The sequence below is a fragment of the Hemiscyllium ocellatum genome, chromosome 23 (genome assembly GCF_020745735.1).
Source record: "Hemiscyllium ocellatum isolate sHemOce1 chromosome 23, sHemOce1.pat.X.cur, whole genome shotgun sequence".
In the NCBI taxonomy this organism is placed as follows: Eukaryota; Metazoa; Chordata; class Chondrichthyes; order Orectolobiformes; family Hemiscylliidae; genus Hemiscyllium; species Hemiscyllium ocellatum.
The window spans coordinates 4,029,977-4,047,230 of record NC_083423.1 but is presented as its reverse complement, the minus strand read 5'-3'; the positions used below and the strand labels follow the sequence as shown (position 1 = coordinate 4,047,230).

Here is a 17,254-nt window from a genome sequence, read left to right as displayed (position 1 = left end):
GGTGGTCAGGATCCTAAATGGCCGCTGGAGGCAGATTTGATTCTGAATTTCAAGAATACTGGATTAGTACCAGAAGAGCATAAGATGGAAAAATCATTATATTGCTGCTCTGGAGTCACGTGGAATCAACAGGCCGAATGGCCTCTTTCTGTGCTATAACCATTCTACTCCAGTAAATTGCATAGGAGCTCCCTCTTGTGGCCAGTCAATCATACAAATGTCAAGAACACAAAAAAACAACAAAGCTGGAAAGTTCATTTGAAGTAGTAAACTTCTCTTTATGGTATCCTATATACACATGGCATATACCACAAATACAATCAATAAATTATTTTTGGAGTCCAGTCTTACTTTCTTTTAAAGAGTAGGCGATGCTTTATAGATCAAAGTTCACGTCTAGTTCAGCAGACCCGTATTTATGGGCTAATTCCAATATTAAATCAATAAGGTCAATTTTCTCTGCACAGGCGATGCATTTCTCTCCCCAGTCTTCGAGAATCTTTTTTAGCTGGGCCACTCGCAGTTTGTGTAATTCAGCTTTCTTCAAAAGCAATTTCTTTTCTGTGAGACACAGAGAAAAACAATTCTAGTGTTTACATTACATTCCTTAAACCTGATGCAGTTTAATACAAGCTATTAATCTTTAAAAAAGCATTTTCTATCTACACTGAATTGTCTGGTGAGACATCAATAATTACCACATGAAAACATTCTTTCCTATTTATTATAAAACAGAATATCAGTCAAAATTTTCCATGAAAAATGTAAGTTTTTGCACCACAAAGTTTGAAGCACCCTATTCCCTTTACATTCTTAAAATTAATTCTAATTCAATGTTAGCAGGGATCAGTTGGTAGCACTCTTCCCTCAGTGGGTTCAGTACACACTCGAGGACTGGGACGTAAAAATCAACGGTGCCAGTCAAATGCATTGCAGCAGTGTCAGAGACACAATCTGTTGGGTGACTCATTGATCCCGACATCACATCTTCTCTCTTGGATGAACATAAGAAATCCTGAGGAGAAGGTGAGGACTGCAGATACTGGAGATCAGAGTCGAAAGGTGTGATGCTGGAAACACACAGCAGGTCAGGCAGCATCCGAGGAGCTGGAGAGTTGATGTTGAGAGCAAAAATCCTTCATCATGGAATCCCCTGCCCTCTCTGGCATTCCAGCCAATACTGCTCTTCAATTAACATGACTAGATCCTCATTATCGCTTCATAGCTTGTGGGATCTTGCTGTGTACTACACTTATTCTTAATTGGTTGAGGTTCTTTGAGACTCCATTTCACTATATAAACATGACCTTAGAGCTGTTGTTGTGTAGTCTCAGGCTTGTGTCCCACCTGCTTCAGGGCTGCGTTATAATGCCTAAGCAGGTTACTTAAAAATACCTATAAATATGAGCACTCTCTGCACGAGTAAGAAAATCATTCCAAGGTTAGTAATTAATAACATTTGGAATTTTGCTTTAGTATTTCACCATGCGTTTAGTGATGCCACTCAGTGCAATTACAAGGTTTATAGCTACACCAGGAGGTAGGAGGACAGTAATATCACACATAGCTTAGAACGTGTAATATGGTGTAGCTAGCATGATGGAACACAAAGAGGGATAACTGAAGTCTCTTCCATTGGCATATGTTAGACCCCACAGAACTGCAATGTCTTCAGCAAAGACAGTGCGTAAGAAGCATGTGACAACACCAACAGTATAATGAATTAGTTACATATCTCTGACACGCCCCTCTATTAGGCATCACAAGGTGTCACCATCATACCTGTATTGACACACACTACTACTGGGTGGTGCACAGTCTCAGGCAGTATTTCTGAACTGTTGTTAACTAACTTTAGCGTCATTCCTGGACACTTTCTTTCATGGTTTAAGAGTTGTGCCTTTGCACATTTAAGTCAATCAGACATCAGAGTTTTGATTAAAAGCCAGTTCTATACTACAAAGCAAAATATTACTGTCACTGAAATCCAAAGTACCAGAAAAGGCTGGAAATCCTCAGCAGGTCAAGGGTCACCTGCACAGATAGTGTGTAAGCATTTCAGGTCGATGGCATTTCATCAGAACTCAATTGCACATCATCTCCTGCTGGTAGGACAGCTGAAGTGATTCTCTTTCAATGATCTAACATCTTAGGTTTTTCAAAACGTCATTCACTTTGTTTTTGAGGATTCAGGATCAGAGAAAAGTGAATCAAATACATTTATTAACCCTTCAGTTTCTGTGAAATATGCAAAGCCCCCTGTAATCCAATGTGATATTTTTCACGTCTTTTTCTCCCATGTGTAGTTGAGTTTTATTATTTTCTTTTCCCATTGTTCTGGTTCATTTTATTGATGTAGCATCTTTCAGTTCCATCAAGTCCAAGTTGAAACATCAACTTTCTCTGTTCTCTGCTTGCTGCGTGTTTCTCTGCAATTGAGATTCCACGCGGAATGGTATTAGGTGCCAATGTTGTAACCTTGCTGGTTTGCAGCCTATTTGCCACAGGGAAATTTCTCAAGGGCAGTTAGGGTTGCTCAATAACTGTTGACCCGACCAGAATAGCTCATTTTGTGAACAACATCAGGTGCAGTGAGATGTGCAAGTGTGAAATTGAGGAATAAGCTTTGCATGTTCATAAGGATTAAAAATTGCAACCAGCAATACACAAAAACAATAAGAATTAAATCCAATGCAGTTACAATAGGGATAGAAAGACCATATTGCAACTTGCAGCTTTCATCTGGTCTGTCAATCCCAAGTACTTAGTAGCCAATGAGCAACCTTTCAATTATTGCCATCATTTTTTGAACAAATCCAGAAACCATATGTACATTCACAGAAATCCCAAAAAAAGCAGTGGGTCTGTCTTAGTGGGGTTAGCTCAAGGTTAATGTTAGCCACAGGAACAGACCATGGGAAAGTCACCGTCTCCTTTGAGGTGTCACAATCTTTTTATGTTGACTTGCACAGCAGTATGGATTTTTAGATTAACATGTCACCTGAAAATTACTAATTCCTGACATCAGTGTACCAAAGTGCCTGGTTACACTGTGCATTCAAATCCTAGAGCAAGGACTAATCGTATTGCTTTGAAACGGAGAGGAAAATATTCTGTTTCTGGACAAAGTTCCAGAAACAAGTGGATAAGTTCATCTTTCCTTTAGAAAAACCTATGTATGATGCCCTAAACCTTAACTATGTAGTTCCACCTTCAATTCAGTAAAAGTTCAAGATGCAAGCCAAAGATATCTGAGATTTTCAAAATGACATGATTGTGAGGACTTTGTAGTTCTTAAAATTTAATTGGTACATTCCTCTGCAGTTCCATTGTAATTTGTTGGTTTTATAAACATGAATTTTGAACCAAATCAAGAGGCACTCATTTGAGATGTGATGGATATAAACACACTTTACACAAGTGTTGGAGAGTACAGCTCAAAATAAAATTATATTTAGGACAATTCACACAGTAGTTAAAACTCATACCATATTTCAGCTCACATATCTGCATGTCTTTCACTTTCAGCTTTTCACAGATTTTCTGGACCGGTACATGTGCACTCATTGGCCGCGCTATTTCATTCACAATTTTAGTTGCAGCATCACTCGTTGCTCCAATATAGTAACACTGTGAACAAAAAAGTAAACTCCATACTGTATACCACTGTGATTATTCTGTAAATACAGCAATCAGAAAATCTTGTAGCAAACAATTACAACTGTTGACAAACTTTCTCCTGTGGAAGTTACTGATTGACAGAAGGTGAAATGTAATTAAAAGTCATTAAATGGTTGTCTTCAAACAATGAACCAGGGAAGAAATTTTCACAATATATATCCTAATTCTTAACTTTTAACAATGTGACTAAACAAATGAGGCAACAGAGCAGCTTGCTATTCTGACATAATCCACTCATGGTTCAATATTGAATCCACAAAGTACTCAATACAATTTAATCATACAAATTTCACACTGACAATAGCATTAGAACTAGCTGTCAAACCTCATTTTCCTGCTCTGCTCCCCTATTCCAACTACATACTGATCTTTATTTAGTTGTCCGACTCCCTCAAATGCTAATTACTGTTTCAGTTGTGATATGTCGGTCATATTCTAAGCTTTTGTACGTTTTTAGTTTTACAATGTATGCATTTGTATCCCTAGTTACCAATTCAGTGGGAACACATTTTCCCCTTTGAAAATTCAGAAGTTACAAATAGGCTTCCCTTGAATTTCCCTTCTCAGCTAACTGCAGTTTTAGATTTTGAGGGTTTTGCACTATGACAATTTGCTCGTGTCATTCCAATAAGCCCTCATTATAACAATAAGGAAAAGGTGCAGTCAAATTAACAACCACAATTAAACATAGCCTGCATCGAAAGATACTTACTAGGCGGTGTTCCTTTCCTTTAGTGTATTCACACATTAACATCAGCTCATTTACTACCATTGCAGGGGTCAAGTCCACATTCTGTGCTTTCAAATAACTGTAAAACCTCTCCAGGAATCCGATGCATACTGAGAATTGTAAAAAGTGAAGAAAACACTTATCAAAAATAAATATCAAATTTAAAACATTAAAATGAATGAAAGGTTTTTTTTTAAAAAACTATTTTAGGTAGTTAAAGAAAGATAAATATTTTTTAAACCTTCAATAACACTGGCCTCTTCAAGATACCTGATGTCAAGGCGCTGCAATGTACTCAATGAACCACAATTTTTCTTCATTACAGATGAGAAACATTTACTGGACAGTGTTAAATGTTACAAACTTACTCAACTACATTTGTGTGTCCTGTTACAAATCTTACAAAAACCATGTTAATTAAAGCTCAACTATTTCTATTATTGATTTTCCTGTCAACAACCAAAATGTGTGTTATCGACGCTTAAGCCTCATTTTATAAAATTTTAAATTGTCATGTTGGAATCAACTTGGATTGGAATGGCTACCTGTGAATTTATGGAATTCTTTACCTCAAGAGGCAGACAGATTTTTAACCAGTAAGGAAATCCAAGGTAAAAGGCTGAAGATCATCAGATCAGCCATGATTTCACTACATGATGGATTAGACTTGATGGGCCTTATGGCCAACTTTGTTCCTACATCTTACGATTAGGCTATCAGTGACTGTCAGATTGCATTTCACATTCACTTGTGTTGTATGTTTTTTGAAGCCAAGATACAAGATTTGTAGCATTTTCAACAATCCTTTTGGGATGTCACTTCTTCAAAAATGTTAAGGAGATTGTTCAGGAAGAATCTTTGCTATTTCTCATCATACATCCTCAAGATTACTCATTATCCAGTTTTGAAGTATCACTACCATTGCCTATTTCATTGTTGAATTTGAATAGGCCACTGTTTTAAATACTTTCAATTCCCCAAGAGCTCAGCATCCATTAACTTACTGAAGATAAGTTCGTGCCTCAAAAACTTATTTGTTGTATTTTTGTCAGGGGAGAATATGCCCTCTTTCCCTGAAAAGTTTAAGCCCTCAAAACTGGTCTCAGAATCTATTCACGTTCACATCAGTGCTATTCTATAGACAAACAAAAGAAATCCAAGGATCATAAGATTGGGGAATGAGCTAAGAAGCATATTTCACTAAATGAGATTATGCTACGATAAAAACCACAGTAATTATACTCTGAATGGAAGTTCCTTTGATGCTGTGAAATTGCACTGTGATGTGCAAGTACACATTTACAGGTGATTAAATTACTTTTAAGAACTTAAATTGGACAGGGACGTGCTCAAGGTATTTAAAGCCATGAAAAACGAGACTTGGCAGAAAGAAGCAGGCCTAGTGGATGGTCTAGAATGAGGGGCCTTCAATACAAAAGTAAATGTAAAGAGATTGGGAAAAATGAACAAGGAGAATGTTTTTAGAACTAAGAGATTGTGGCATTCAGTTCCAGGGCAACAGTTCAGGTAAAAACAAAGTCAACGTTTGAAATTAATTTGGATAAGAGAATAAGAATGAATATAAGAAAATGATCTGCTTATGTGAAGACCATATAGTGACACTGGCTGTTACAGTGTTGTGAATTCCTAATATTTCTTTTTGTCAATGCAATTGAACAGTGGTACTAGTTAAATAAAATACATTTCCCTTCACTGTGATATCTGAACTAATAAGATAACAATCACATAAAGGGTAGCAGAGGTCTGGAACTCTATTCCACAAGCAGCAGTTGACGCTCAGTCGTTAGTTTTAAATCTGAGATAGATAAACTTTTATCAAGTACAGATGCTAAGGGATAAGGGCCAAAGGCAGGTACCACTGTATATAGAATTAGGCCCCAGGTCAGCCATGACCTTATTTAATGCTCAAGGCACTAAATGGCCAACTTTTGTTCCTGTCCTAATGTGCCAACTACAAAATTTTACAAACTACTGCAACACAATAGCAAACTACAGACTTTAAAGCACAACTGTGAACCCCAATACAAAGAATTTAGGATGGAATTATGTCTTACTCTTTGATCATGTGGCATTCAATATTTGACCTCACACATTTCTCCTATTGAGCAAGGGTACATGCTAAGTTTGGCAAGATTGGCCACCTCCATAGGCAGAATGCTAACTATTGAGAATAAGCACAACAGAACTAATGAACACAATGATCAGAAACTGAGAAACCAAAACAAGCTGGGATTGTAGGATGAAGCCATTAAAGCATATGCTTAGATTGCACGAAAGCTGTCGTATTAAGAGGCAACTGAATTCACCGATTAATTAGAACTGAAAACAGCTCCAAACAGAGTACAGAGTGATGAGAGTAAGGATTTACTTGCTGGTTTTAAAAAAAAGTCAAGACTTCAGACGTACGCACTCACCAGGTACAAAAATTGTTACAATGCACCACTTGCTGCATGCCAGTCTTTCTTCATGAATTTCATTGCCTGTGTGCTAAACATGCTTACACAAAGTCAAACAAGTTTAGTACAGTTACTTGCACAGTACTCGCAACAAGTTAGTTCATACCATAGGGTTAATACAGATTGTAGAATAATTTATTACTTTCATTTGTTGTTTCAAATGATTTCAATCACAAACAATACTTTTTTTTTTACATATAAAGCTGTGCCTTTAAGACACTTTCCCTCATTTGAGAGGATGACAATCTATTCATGCTGCTAAATGATTTCCATTGCCAGATATACAGTGAACATTTATTTCATTTGTGTTAAGACAGCTGAAAAGTGTAAAGACCACATGACATTTTATAATTAGTGAAAACCTGCACCCCAAAATCATCAACATGAGTAAAGCTTGATTTTCTGGAAATCAACTAACTTCCCTTCCAAGGTTACAGAATGGCTGTTAAAACCAATATTATATGAACAGTTAACAATTTCTAATTCTCGAAGAATGATGTATTAAGTCTAGGTATTTTTTCTCATCAGTATAAAAATTTTAAAAAGGAATAATTACACTTCTAACTGGTTTGGCAAAACTGTTCAAGGTAAGGGCGATTACAGGTAGAAAGAGGCCATTTGGCCCATGAAGTCCTACTGTCTCCCCATAGGAACAATTTAGTCCCCCCAGTCCAACTTCCACTGTGTTTTTCACACACCCCTGCAATTTCTCTCTCTTTCAGGGGCTTAAAAAAATCTCTTATTGTTGTGGTTCTGTTCGCCGAGCTGGAAGTTTTTGTTGCAAACGTTTCGTCCCCTGGCTAGGCGACATCATCAGTGCTTTGGAGCCTCCTGCGAAGTGCTTCTTTGATGTTTCTTCCGGTATTTATAGTGGTCTGTCCTTGCCGCTTCCGGTTGTCAGTTTCAGCTGTCCGCTGTAGTGGTTGGTATATTGGGTCTAGGTCGATGTGTTTGTTGATGGAGTTTGTGGATGAATGCCATGCCTCTAGGAATTCCCTGGCTGTTCTCTGTCTGGCTTTCCCTATGATAGTAGTGTTTTCCCAGTCGAATTCATGTTGCTTGTTGTCTGCGTGTGTGGCTACTAGGGATAGCTGGTCATGTCATTTCGTGGCTAGTGTACAAAATACCATGCAAGGACTGCACAAAACACTATATAGGACAAACAGGAAGACAGCTAACAATCCGCATACATGAACATCAACTAGCCACGAGACGACACGACCAGCTATCCCTAGTAGCCACACACGCAGACAACAAGCAACATGAATTCGACTGGGAAAACACTACTATCATAGGGAAAGCCAGACAGAGAACAGCCAGGGAATTCCTAGAGGCATGCATTCATCCACAAACTCCATCAACAGACACATCGACCTAGAGCCAATATACCAACCACTACAGCGGACAGCTGAAACTGACAACCGGAAGCGGCAAGGACAGACCACTATAAATACCGGAAGAAACATCAAAGAAGCGCTTCGCAGGAGGCTCCAAAGCACTGATGGTGTCGCCTAGCCTGGGGAAGAAATGTTTGCAACAAAAACTTCCAGCTCAGCGAACAGAACCACAACAACGAGCACCCGAGCTACAAATCTTCGCACAAACCTTGAAAATCTCTTATGGCCATGTTTGACTCTCTCCTCACCACAGAAACAACATATTTCAGAAGTATGCACTGTGGTAAAATGTTGTTTCGCGTGTACATATTGGTGTTTTTGCAAATAATCTCAATTTAGTGAAATCTGGCTTCATCCCTTCTAAATGAAAAGGTTTCCATATCTGCTCTGTCTAGATCCCTTTATTAATTCTCAATTTCTTCTTTAAAAAAATGACAGCAATCCCAGTTTCTCCAACCTATCCAGTCCCTCATCCTTGAAGCCATACAAATCTCTTCTGTAGTCCCATGAAAGCCTTTACAACCTTTGATTGGGAAGGAAGGGATGAAGAGAGAGAAAAAAATTAACTCCAAAATAAATGCTTCAGACATTGGAAACCAAAAACAGAAGGCAATGAAAATATTCAGGTCAGGCAGCATTAGTGGAAAGACAAACGATTAATATTTCAGGTTGATGAGTCAGAAGACCTGAGAAAGATTACTGTTTCAGCAACTGAAACAATGAGAGGATGGGGAAAACAGCAAAGGAGAAGGGAAGAAAAGGGAGCGTTGATGCAAGACAAGGTAATGGAAATAGTAAGAAAAAATGTTTTAAAAATTATTGTTCATAATCAAAAACAAGTTGAATTGTTGGTCTTAACTGGTATCATCTGCAGAGAGAGGAGGAGTTAACTTTTAGGTTAGAAAACAAAAGGGGTACTCTCGAGATAGTATTAGTGAATCGTTGATCTGGAGACAAGAACTCAAATCCTGTTGCAACAGCTGGGAATTTGAAGTCATTTACATAAATGACTTGGATGCAAACATAAGAGGTACAGTTAGTAAGTTTGCAGATGAAACCAAAATTGGAGGTGTAGTGGACAGCTAAGAGGGTTACCTCCGATTACAAGGCTTTGTACATGGGAAATCATGTCTCACAAACTTGACTGAGTTTTTGGAAGTAACAAAGAAGATTGATGAGGGCAGAGCAGTAGATGTGATCTATATGCACTTCAGTAAGGCGTTCGACAAGGTTCACCATGGGAGACTGGCTAGCAAGGTTAGGTCTCATGGAATACAGGGAGAACTAGCCATTTGGATACATAACTGGCTCAAAGGTAGAAGACAGAGGGTGGTAGTGGAGGGTTGTTTTTCTGACTGGAGGCCTGTGACCAGTGGAGTGCCACAAGGATTGGTGCTGGGTCCTCTACTTTTCGTCATTTATATAAATGATTTGGATGCGAGCAGAAGAGGTACAGTTAGTAAGTTTGCACATGACACCAAAATTGGAGGGGTAGTGGACAGCGAAGAAGGTTACCTCAGATTACAACAGGATCTTGATCAGATGGGCCAATGGGCTGAGAAGTGGCAGATGGAGTTTAATTCAGATAAATGCGAGGTACTGCATTTTGGGAAAGCAAATCAGAGCAGGACTTATACACTTAATGGTAAGGTCCTAGGGAGTGTTGCTGAACAAAGAGACCTTGGACTGCAGGTTCATAGCTCCTTGAATGTGGAGTCACAGGCAGATAGGACAGTGAAAGCAGCGTTTGGTATGCTTTCCTTTAATGGTCAGAGTATTGAGTACAGGACATTGGGTAGGCCACTGTTGGAATACTGCATGCAATTCTGGTCTCTTTCCTATTGGAAAGTTGTTGTGAAACTTGAAAGGGTTCAGAAAAGATTTACAAGGATATTGCCAGGGTTAGAGGATTTGAGCTATAGGGAGAGACTGAACAAGCTGGGGCTGTTTTCCCTGGAGCGTCGGAGGCTGAGGGTGAGAAGGGAAAGATATAAAATAGACCTAAGGGGCAATTTTTTCACACAAAGGGTGGTACGTGTATGGAATGAGCTGCCAGAGGAAGTGGAGGAGGCTGGTACAATTGCAACTTTTAAGAGACATTTGGATGGGTATATGAATAGGAAGGGTTTGGTTGGATATGGGCCGTGCGCTGGCAGGTGGGACGAGATTGGGTTGGGATATCTGGTCGGCATGGACGGGTTGGATTGTAGGGTCTGTTTCCATGCTGTACATCTCTATGCCTCTATGACTATAAGTTTGCAACAAAAATTAGCATCAGTAATGAAGAACATAAAACTATTGTTACAAAAATCCATCCGGATCCATTGCCCACAGTCAGCCCTTGGCACAGCCTGTAGCAACAGGTGATTCAAATAACTGTCTGGAGTGGCTTCACAAACCATTCATTCAAATTTGAGAACTAGGTGGTGAGCCACTTTGAGGGCAGATTAACATGGGCAATAACTAACATTGTTCACATCTATTGAATGAAGTTTTAAAATGTCAACTTTTTCTTTTGGGTTGTGCTGGGTAGGGCTGGTGTTGACAGTCGAGGGGTGTGTGTGTGGGGGCACTAGGAAAAAGGAAAGCCTAAAGAAAAAAAATTATCGATCTGAAACAATAACTTTTCTTCACTCCACAGACAGGGATTATGCCCAAAACATCGTTTCATCTGCTCCTTGGATGCTGCCTGACCTGCTGTACTTTCCCAGCAATACACTCTCGACTCTCCACGGACACTGCCTGATTTTATTATTTCCAGCACTGGATTTCTGTTTCAGATGTCCAGCAACGAGTGACATCTTTTTATTCTCTTGCAACATTCTCTCTCCATTCCTCTTTCACTGCCATGCATACCTCCCCACCAAACTGGAGATAACAAGGACTGATGAAGGTTCACAACCTGTAACCTTCTCTCTCCTGCTCCTCTGATGCTGCTTGACCTGCTGTGCTTTTTCCAGCTCCACACTTTATTGAACCGCCCACCAAAACTCATCTTATATCTCCATCACACAAGTCCCTATTCTCATCCATCCTTACCCTTCCCTACTCCCTCACCTTTCCCCCCAGCCCCCCCTTCCCTACCCCCTCACCTTCCCCCCTCTTCCCTACCCCCTCACCTTCCCCCTTCCCTACCCCCTCACCTTCCTTACCCCCTCACCTTTCCCCTTCCCTACCCCCTCACCTTCCTTACCCCCTCACCTTTCCCCCCCCCTCCCTACCCCCTCACCTTCCCCCCCCCTCCCTACCCCCTCCCCTTTCCCCCCCCCTCCCTACCCCCTCACCTTTCCCCCCCCCTCCCTACCCCCTCACCTTCCCCCCCCCTCCCTACCCCCTCACCTTTCCCCCCCCTCCCTACCCCCTCACCTTTCCCCCCCCTCCCTACCCCCTCACCTTTCCCCCCCCCTCCCTACCCCCTCACCTTTCCCCCCCCTCCCTACCCCCTCACCTTTCCCCCCCCCCTCCCTACCCCCTCACCTTTCCCCCCCCTCCCTACCCCCTCACCTTTCCCCCCCCTCCCTACCCCCTCACCTTCCCTTACTCTTAACCCCATTCCTCCTCCATCCACTGCTTCTGACTTTTTTTTAGAGAGAGTGATAGTGAATTCAATCCCGAGGCAAGTCCCACCTCTCACCTTCACACTCCCGCGGGCCCAAAGCCTCGGTGCCAGCGGCGATGAGTAGAAGTAAAAGCGGCTTCATGTCTGGCCTGGGGCCCAGCAACCGCCTCCCAATGGTGGCCGCCATTACCCTCCGCCCATTGGTGGGAACCGCGCCAATCAATGTCCTCCTCTCATCGCTAGCCGCCCCACGCTTCTAAACCTTACTGCAATTGGTGCAGCTCCACACACGCTCAGACCCGGCTCACCCAATCGTCACGCTCGTTTGGGAGACAGACACCAATCAGAGTGCGCTTCTCAATCCACGCCTCCCCGCGCATCTACCCCTCAGTCCCATTGTGAAAGCTGCACCAATCAGTGTATCCCTCTCATTGCCCACCGTCGGGTTGCTTCTGTTCCTCGCTTCTATTGGCCAGCCCCTGAGTCCTCCGGTAGCCTTCCCGGCATGCCTGGCGGTTTCTCCTAGTTACCAAGATGGCGGCGATCGGAGTTCACATCGGGGGCACGTGTAGCTGTGTGGCCGTTTGTAAGGTCTGGGATCTGGGATCGAATTAAGTCTTGTCACTGAAGAGAATGTCCCTTCATTAATCTACACGAGTGGTCCTATGAACCGCTATCATTCCGCGGGGCACCGGCATCGAGGGGCTGAATGGCCTCCTGTTCCCATTTTTCATTGATTTCAATTCGTTCTAAAGACAGAAAATCGGCAAATTCAGAGACTTAGAGAATTCCAGCAGAATCAGTAACAACAGTTGGTGTCTGCACAATGGAATCAGTCATACTAATCAGGAATTATTACATGAAGCAAAATACTGTGGATGCTGGAAATTATGAAATGAAGGCAGAAGCTGATGGATAAACTCTGTGTCAGGCACAAGAAGAAGGTCAGAAATCAAACAACACCTGGTTATAGTCAAACTATAACCTGATGTTTCATTTCTGACTTTGTCTGCCCCAGTCCAACTCTGGCATGGACAAGAAAAAGGGTCATGGTGGACTCAGAAAGCGTTAACCCTGTGAAACTTTTCCTGTCTCTCTATAGATGTGCTGAGTTTCCCCAGTACTTTCTGTTTTTAGTAAGTTGTTGAACTCCATGTTCAATTCAGAAGACTGTAAAACGCTTTGTGTGATTTAGCCAAGATGAATAAGTAGAAAAATGCATGGAAGATGAGCTGTAGTGTGGCTAAATGTGAGGTTACCCACTTTGGTAACAAAATCAAGAAGGCAGATCATTATCTAAATGGTGATAGAGTGAGAAAGGAAGCTTGTGTGTCCTTGTTCACCAGTCACTGAAAGTAAGCCTGCAGGTGCAGTAGGTGATGGAGAAGACAAATGGTGAGACCACACCTGGAGTATTGTGCAGTTTTGGTCTCCTTGCCTCAGGAAGGATGTTCTTGTTGTGGAGAGAGTAAAACAAAGATTTACCAAACTGATTCTTGGGATAGTGGAACTGATGTATGAAGAGAACTGGATCAATTATGACTTTATTCACTGAAGTTTAGAAGAAAGAAGGAGATCTCATAAAAACCTATAAATTTTAACCAGGAATAGATAGGTTAATCGTAGGGAGGATGTTCTCAATAACCGATTCATGAACCAGGAACTAGTCAGACAGCTTTTCTTTAATTTAAGAAAGCAAGTGTTGGTTTTATTGTACTAAAACTGACCTAGGTAAAAATGTTAAATACGTTCCAGCTTCCACTAACGTGTATCTACGTACTGAAATAAACACACCTGCAGATTCAGATACAGAGTAGAAAGGATTGATTTAGCTAGATTCAAGTTCAAAAAATGATAAAGTGAAGTTCAAAGGTTTGTAGCTTGTTTTCTTGTCTGGTTGCATATTGGATTAGATGGCCTTGCTTTCAGCGTTGAGGTGATTAAAAGTTTAAATGGAGTTTTCTGGAAATGTTGCTGGAAAGTTGAAATTGTTCTTTAAAAATTTGTCTTCTGCAGCAATGGAGAGACAATCAAATTTAGTAGACTGAGTTCGACCTCTAGACGAGGTGAAACATATGCTTTGAACATGCGTTCTCTCACTCTCACTAGCTGGTCAGGTGAATTTATTTTCCAGTATCAGTAGTGCAAGCAATACTCACTTAGCTGATTTGCAGACGTTTCTTCTCTGTCTAGGTGACATCTTCAGTGCTTTGGAGCCACCTGTGAAGTGCTGTTATACTGTGTCTTCAGGAATTTATTTGGTTCCATTTCTGCTGTTTCCAGTTACGGTTGTTCACTGTAGTCTCAAGTATATTGGGTCCAGGTCAATGTGCTTGTTGATAGAGTCCATGGATGAGTGCCATGCTTTTAGGAATTCTCTGGCTGTCCTCTGTTTAGCTTGTCCCAGTCAAATTGGTGGTCCCTGCCATCTGGGTGTGGCTACTAGGGACAAGCTGGTTGTGCGTTTAATGACTAGTTGGTGTTTGTGGATCCACAGACTCTGTCGACAAGCACATTGACCTGGACCCAATATACCGACCACTACAATGAACAACCGGAAGCAGCAGGAATGGAGCCAAATAAATTCCAGAAGATACAGTGCAGCAGCGCTTCACAGGACCCTCCAAAGCTCTGAAGAATTCACCTAGACAGGCTGAAACGTCTGCAAATCAACTTACCAGCTCTGTGAACATACCCACAACTACAGCACCCGAGCAATAAATCTTTACGCAAACCTTGAGCTAACTTTTAGAAGGTCAGTGTCTTTTGTACAAGAGCATAACCTTTGGTTTATTTCCCATCTTTTAGTACAGTATGATTCTATAGATTACTTTGATAAAACAGGATGAGCATTCTTTCCAATCCCTGGAGAAACCACTGGCTGAAATTGCTTTCGTAGATTTATCTGTGTAGTGTGATTAGATTCTTGCTGTGGCTTTGAAACTACCTTTCTTTGTCCAATATTTTGCATAAGTGCAACTTTGTAACAGTTTGTATAGCATCTTTTCACAATCGAGATCACATTATAGTCTATGAAGTAATTCTGAAGATCTGTAATTGTGATATTGTTGGAAATATGACTTTCTTTGTAGACGTATAAAGCTCCAAACAATACAAATGTGACAAGGGCTAGATAATTGGTTTTATGATGTTAATTGAGCGATAAGTCTTGGCCAGAACACTTGGAAAGAATCCCCCAACTTCTCATCAAAATAGTGCCATAGGAACTTGGGCCTGAGAGAGCGGACGTGAACTCGTCTCTGATTAGTGCACCCCTGACAGGGAAGCACTCCCTCAAAATATCACCCTGGGCTGGCGACTTGGAATTATGTGCTACAGTCTCTTTAGTGAAACTGAAACCTGCAATATTTTGACGCTTGAGGCATGCATGCCATTAATAACACCACAGATGACACACTATGGTTGAAAGCTGGTTTGATGATCCACTGCATGATTTATTTAATTACGTGTTATTTAAATATAGTCTCATTTGTGGTTGGTAGCAAATAGTGACAATATATTGTAAAAGTATCTTGTTTGTAATCTGAAACTTGGAATTTATTTCCACCTAGGATGGTCGAGCCGACGTTGTAGCAAATGATGCAGGTGACCGTGTTACTCCAGCAGTCGTTGCTTATAGAGAAAATGAGAAGGTAATTGAAACCGTTTTATGTCTTTGACATTGTACGCATGGTCGAATTCGGAAAGTCTCATTTATTTGCTTTATTTGTTAGATTGTGGGCTTGGCAGCAAAACAAGGCAGAATCAGGAATGCGTCAAACACTTTCGTGAAAGTGAAACAGATTCTTGGCAGACGGTAAGTTTGAAGAGTTTGCCAGCAGAACCATGTAAATATATCTTTACTAACCATAATAGAAATTGCTGTTCAGATATTTGTAGCCCAAATTATGCTACGGGAATATATGAAATATTTGATAGTATTTAATGCACTTCATAAAACATGTGCAAGTGTTGTACATTTATCTTGTCTGAGGAGGAGGCTGTGCTATACTGAAAATGAAGATAAAGTTGAAGAATTGAATCCAGTTTTTTAAGTTAATCTGACATATCAAATCTTTAGCTTTGGAATGCAATTGTTCAATTTTCTACTAACAGCTTTGATATTAACACAATATGTTCCATCCAGCAAATTGAGGAGTGGGGTGTGCCACTTCAGTTCTAATTTCTCAGTTAGTTAACTTAAACCCCTTACCTAAAACATCAGGACATTCAGCAATTAAGTAAGTGAATTGTGTGAATCCCTACTTTTAAGAATATATTCTCTCCCTTGAATTTCATTTCTGACATCATTCACTTCTTTTGGAGTGCAATTTCACAAATGTCACAAATCCTCTGGTGAAGTAGTCAGTATTTGTGTTCGAATCTGATGGGAAGTGCTCAGACGCTATTTGAATATCATGTTCTTAGACCTAAGAGCTACCCCAGCCTACAGGGTATTTACAAATGAGAGACCGAACACATCTTTATTATAAAACTGCCAAATTATAAAATGAAACTCGAGTAATCCATTCTGATGAGGGGGAGAAGTAGTTCTGTTACCAATAGCATTAGTCCTGAATGGAGTTTTGTCATTGGGATGGGCTAAATCTGAACCTGACTTGGACCAAGCTTCTAACAAAAAGGAGACGTAGACCAGGAAAAGAGTTTTAAAATGAGTAATGGTGAAGAGAGATGAAATGGATGAAAATATAGTTAAACCAAAGATAAAAGAAGGAATATGATCGAGGGGCAAAGTAGAAGCAGTGATAAAGTTAAAATGTTCTAGAAATGCTTCCTGAAGACTACAGAAAATAATAAAATACCCAGCCGAAAATAAAAAAACTTGTGATTCGAAATGTGAACACATTGTAAACATATCAGTATATGGTGCTGACAAAAGTGTGAGAAATACATGATCTGGACCTGGAGATGGTCTGGGAAAAGGTGCACATATTAAAGCTTTGTACATAATTGTCCTGACATAAATAATGCAAAAGTTAAAACAGCAAGTTCACCTTAAGGTGAATAAGGCTGTGATTGGAGCTGCACCCTATTGTAAGCTAAAATTTCTTTAGAAAGGGCATGGCACATTGTGAAAGAAAAGTTAATAAAATGAATAAAATACAAAATTACAACAAAATACAAAATTGATAAAGAGGAGTTTGTATTTGGGATAATGGAAACACTATTAGTAAAGCTAAGGAACAGCTCAGATTTCAAGTCTTTCCTGGAGTTGTTTGCAGACCCCTAAGCAGTGCTGAGAGGGATATAAAATAGTGAAAATAAAGATGATATTCTGTTTTATTCCTGATACTAAAATATCCGTCTATCTGCATCATAGAGCGCTGACTTATTACATTCATAAGACATGCTTACTGATTGTGGGGGGAATATCTCTTGAAATTGTAAG

General features: G+C 40.4%; 2 protein-coding genes across 5 annotated transcripts in view; one reads left to right on the top strand and one right to left on the bottom strand.

Annotated features, from left to right (window-relative positions):
- Positions 1-253: 253 nt before the first annotated feature.
- On the bottom strand, positions 254-12,273 carry cdnf (cerebral dopamine neurotrophic factor). The gene is made up of 4 exons (XM_060842604.1): positions 11,920-12,273; positions 4,394-4,521; positions 3,489-3,630; positions 254-561 (listed from the first exon to the last, which is right to left on the bottom strand). The coding sequence occupies exons 1-4, from the start codon at positions 12,029-12,031 to the stop codon at positions 377-379; spliced, it is 567 nt and encodes a 188-aa protein (XP_060698587.1). The 5' UTR covers positions 12,032-12,273; the 3' UTR covers positions 254-376.
- A 97-nt stretch (positions 12,274-12,370) lies between these two features.
- The window catches only part of hspa14 (heat shock protein 14), a 29,195-nt gene continuing 24,311 nt past the window's right edge, over positions 12,371-17,254 (top strand). The window contains exons 1-3 of one of the 4 annotated variants that reach the window (XM_060842600.1): positions 12,371-12,435; positions 15,417-15,497; positions 15,579-15,661. In XM_060842600.1, coding sequence (XP_060698583.1) covers positions 12,379-12,435; positions 15,417-15,497; positions 15,579-15,661 — 221 coding nt within the window. In that variant the 5' untranslated portion in view covers positions 12,371-12,378. The other 3 variants (XM_060842601.1, XM_060842599.1, XM_060842603.1) reach the window with 3 other exon arrangements.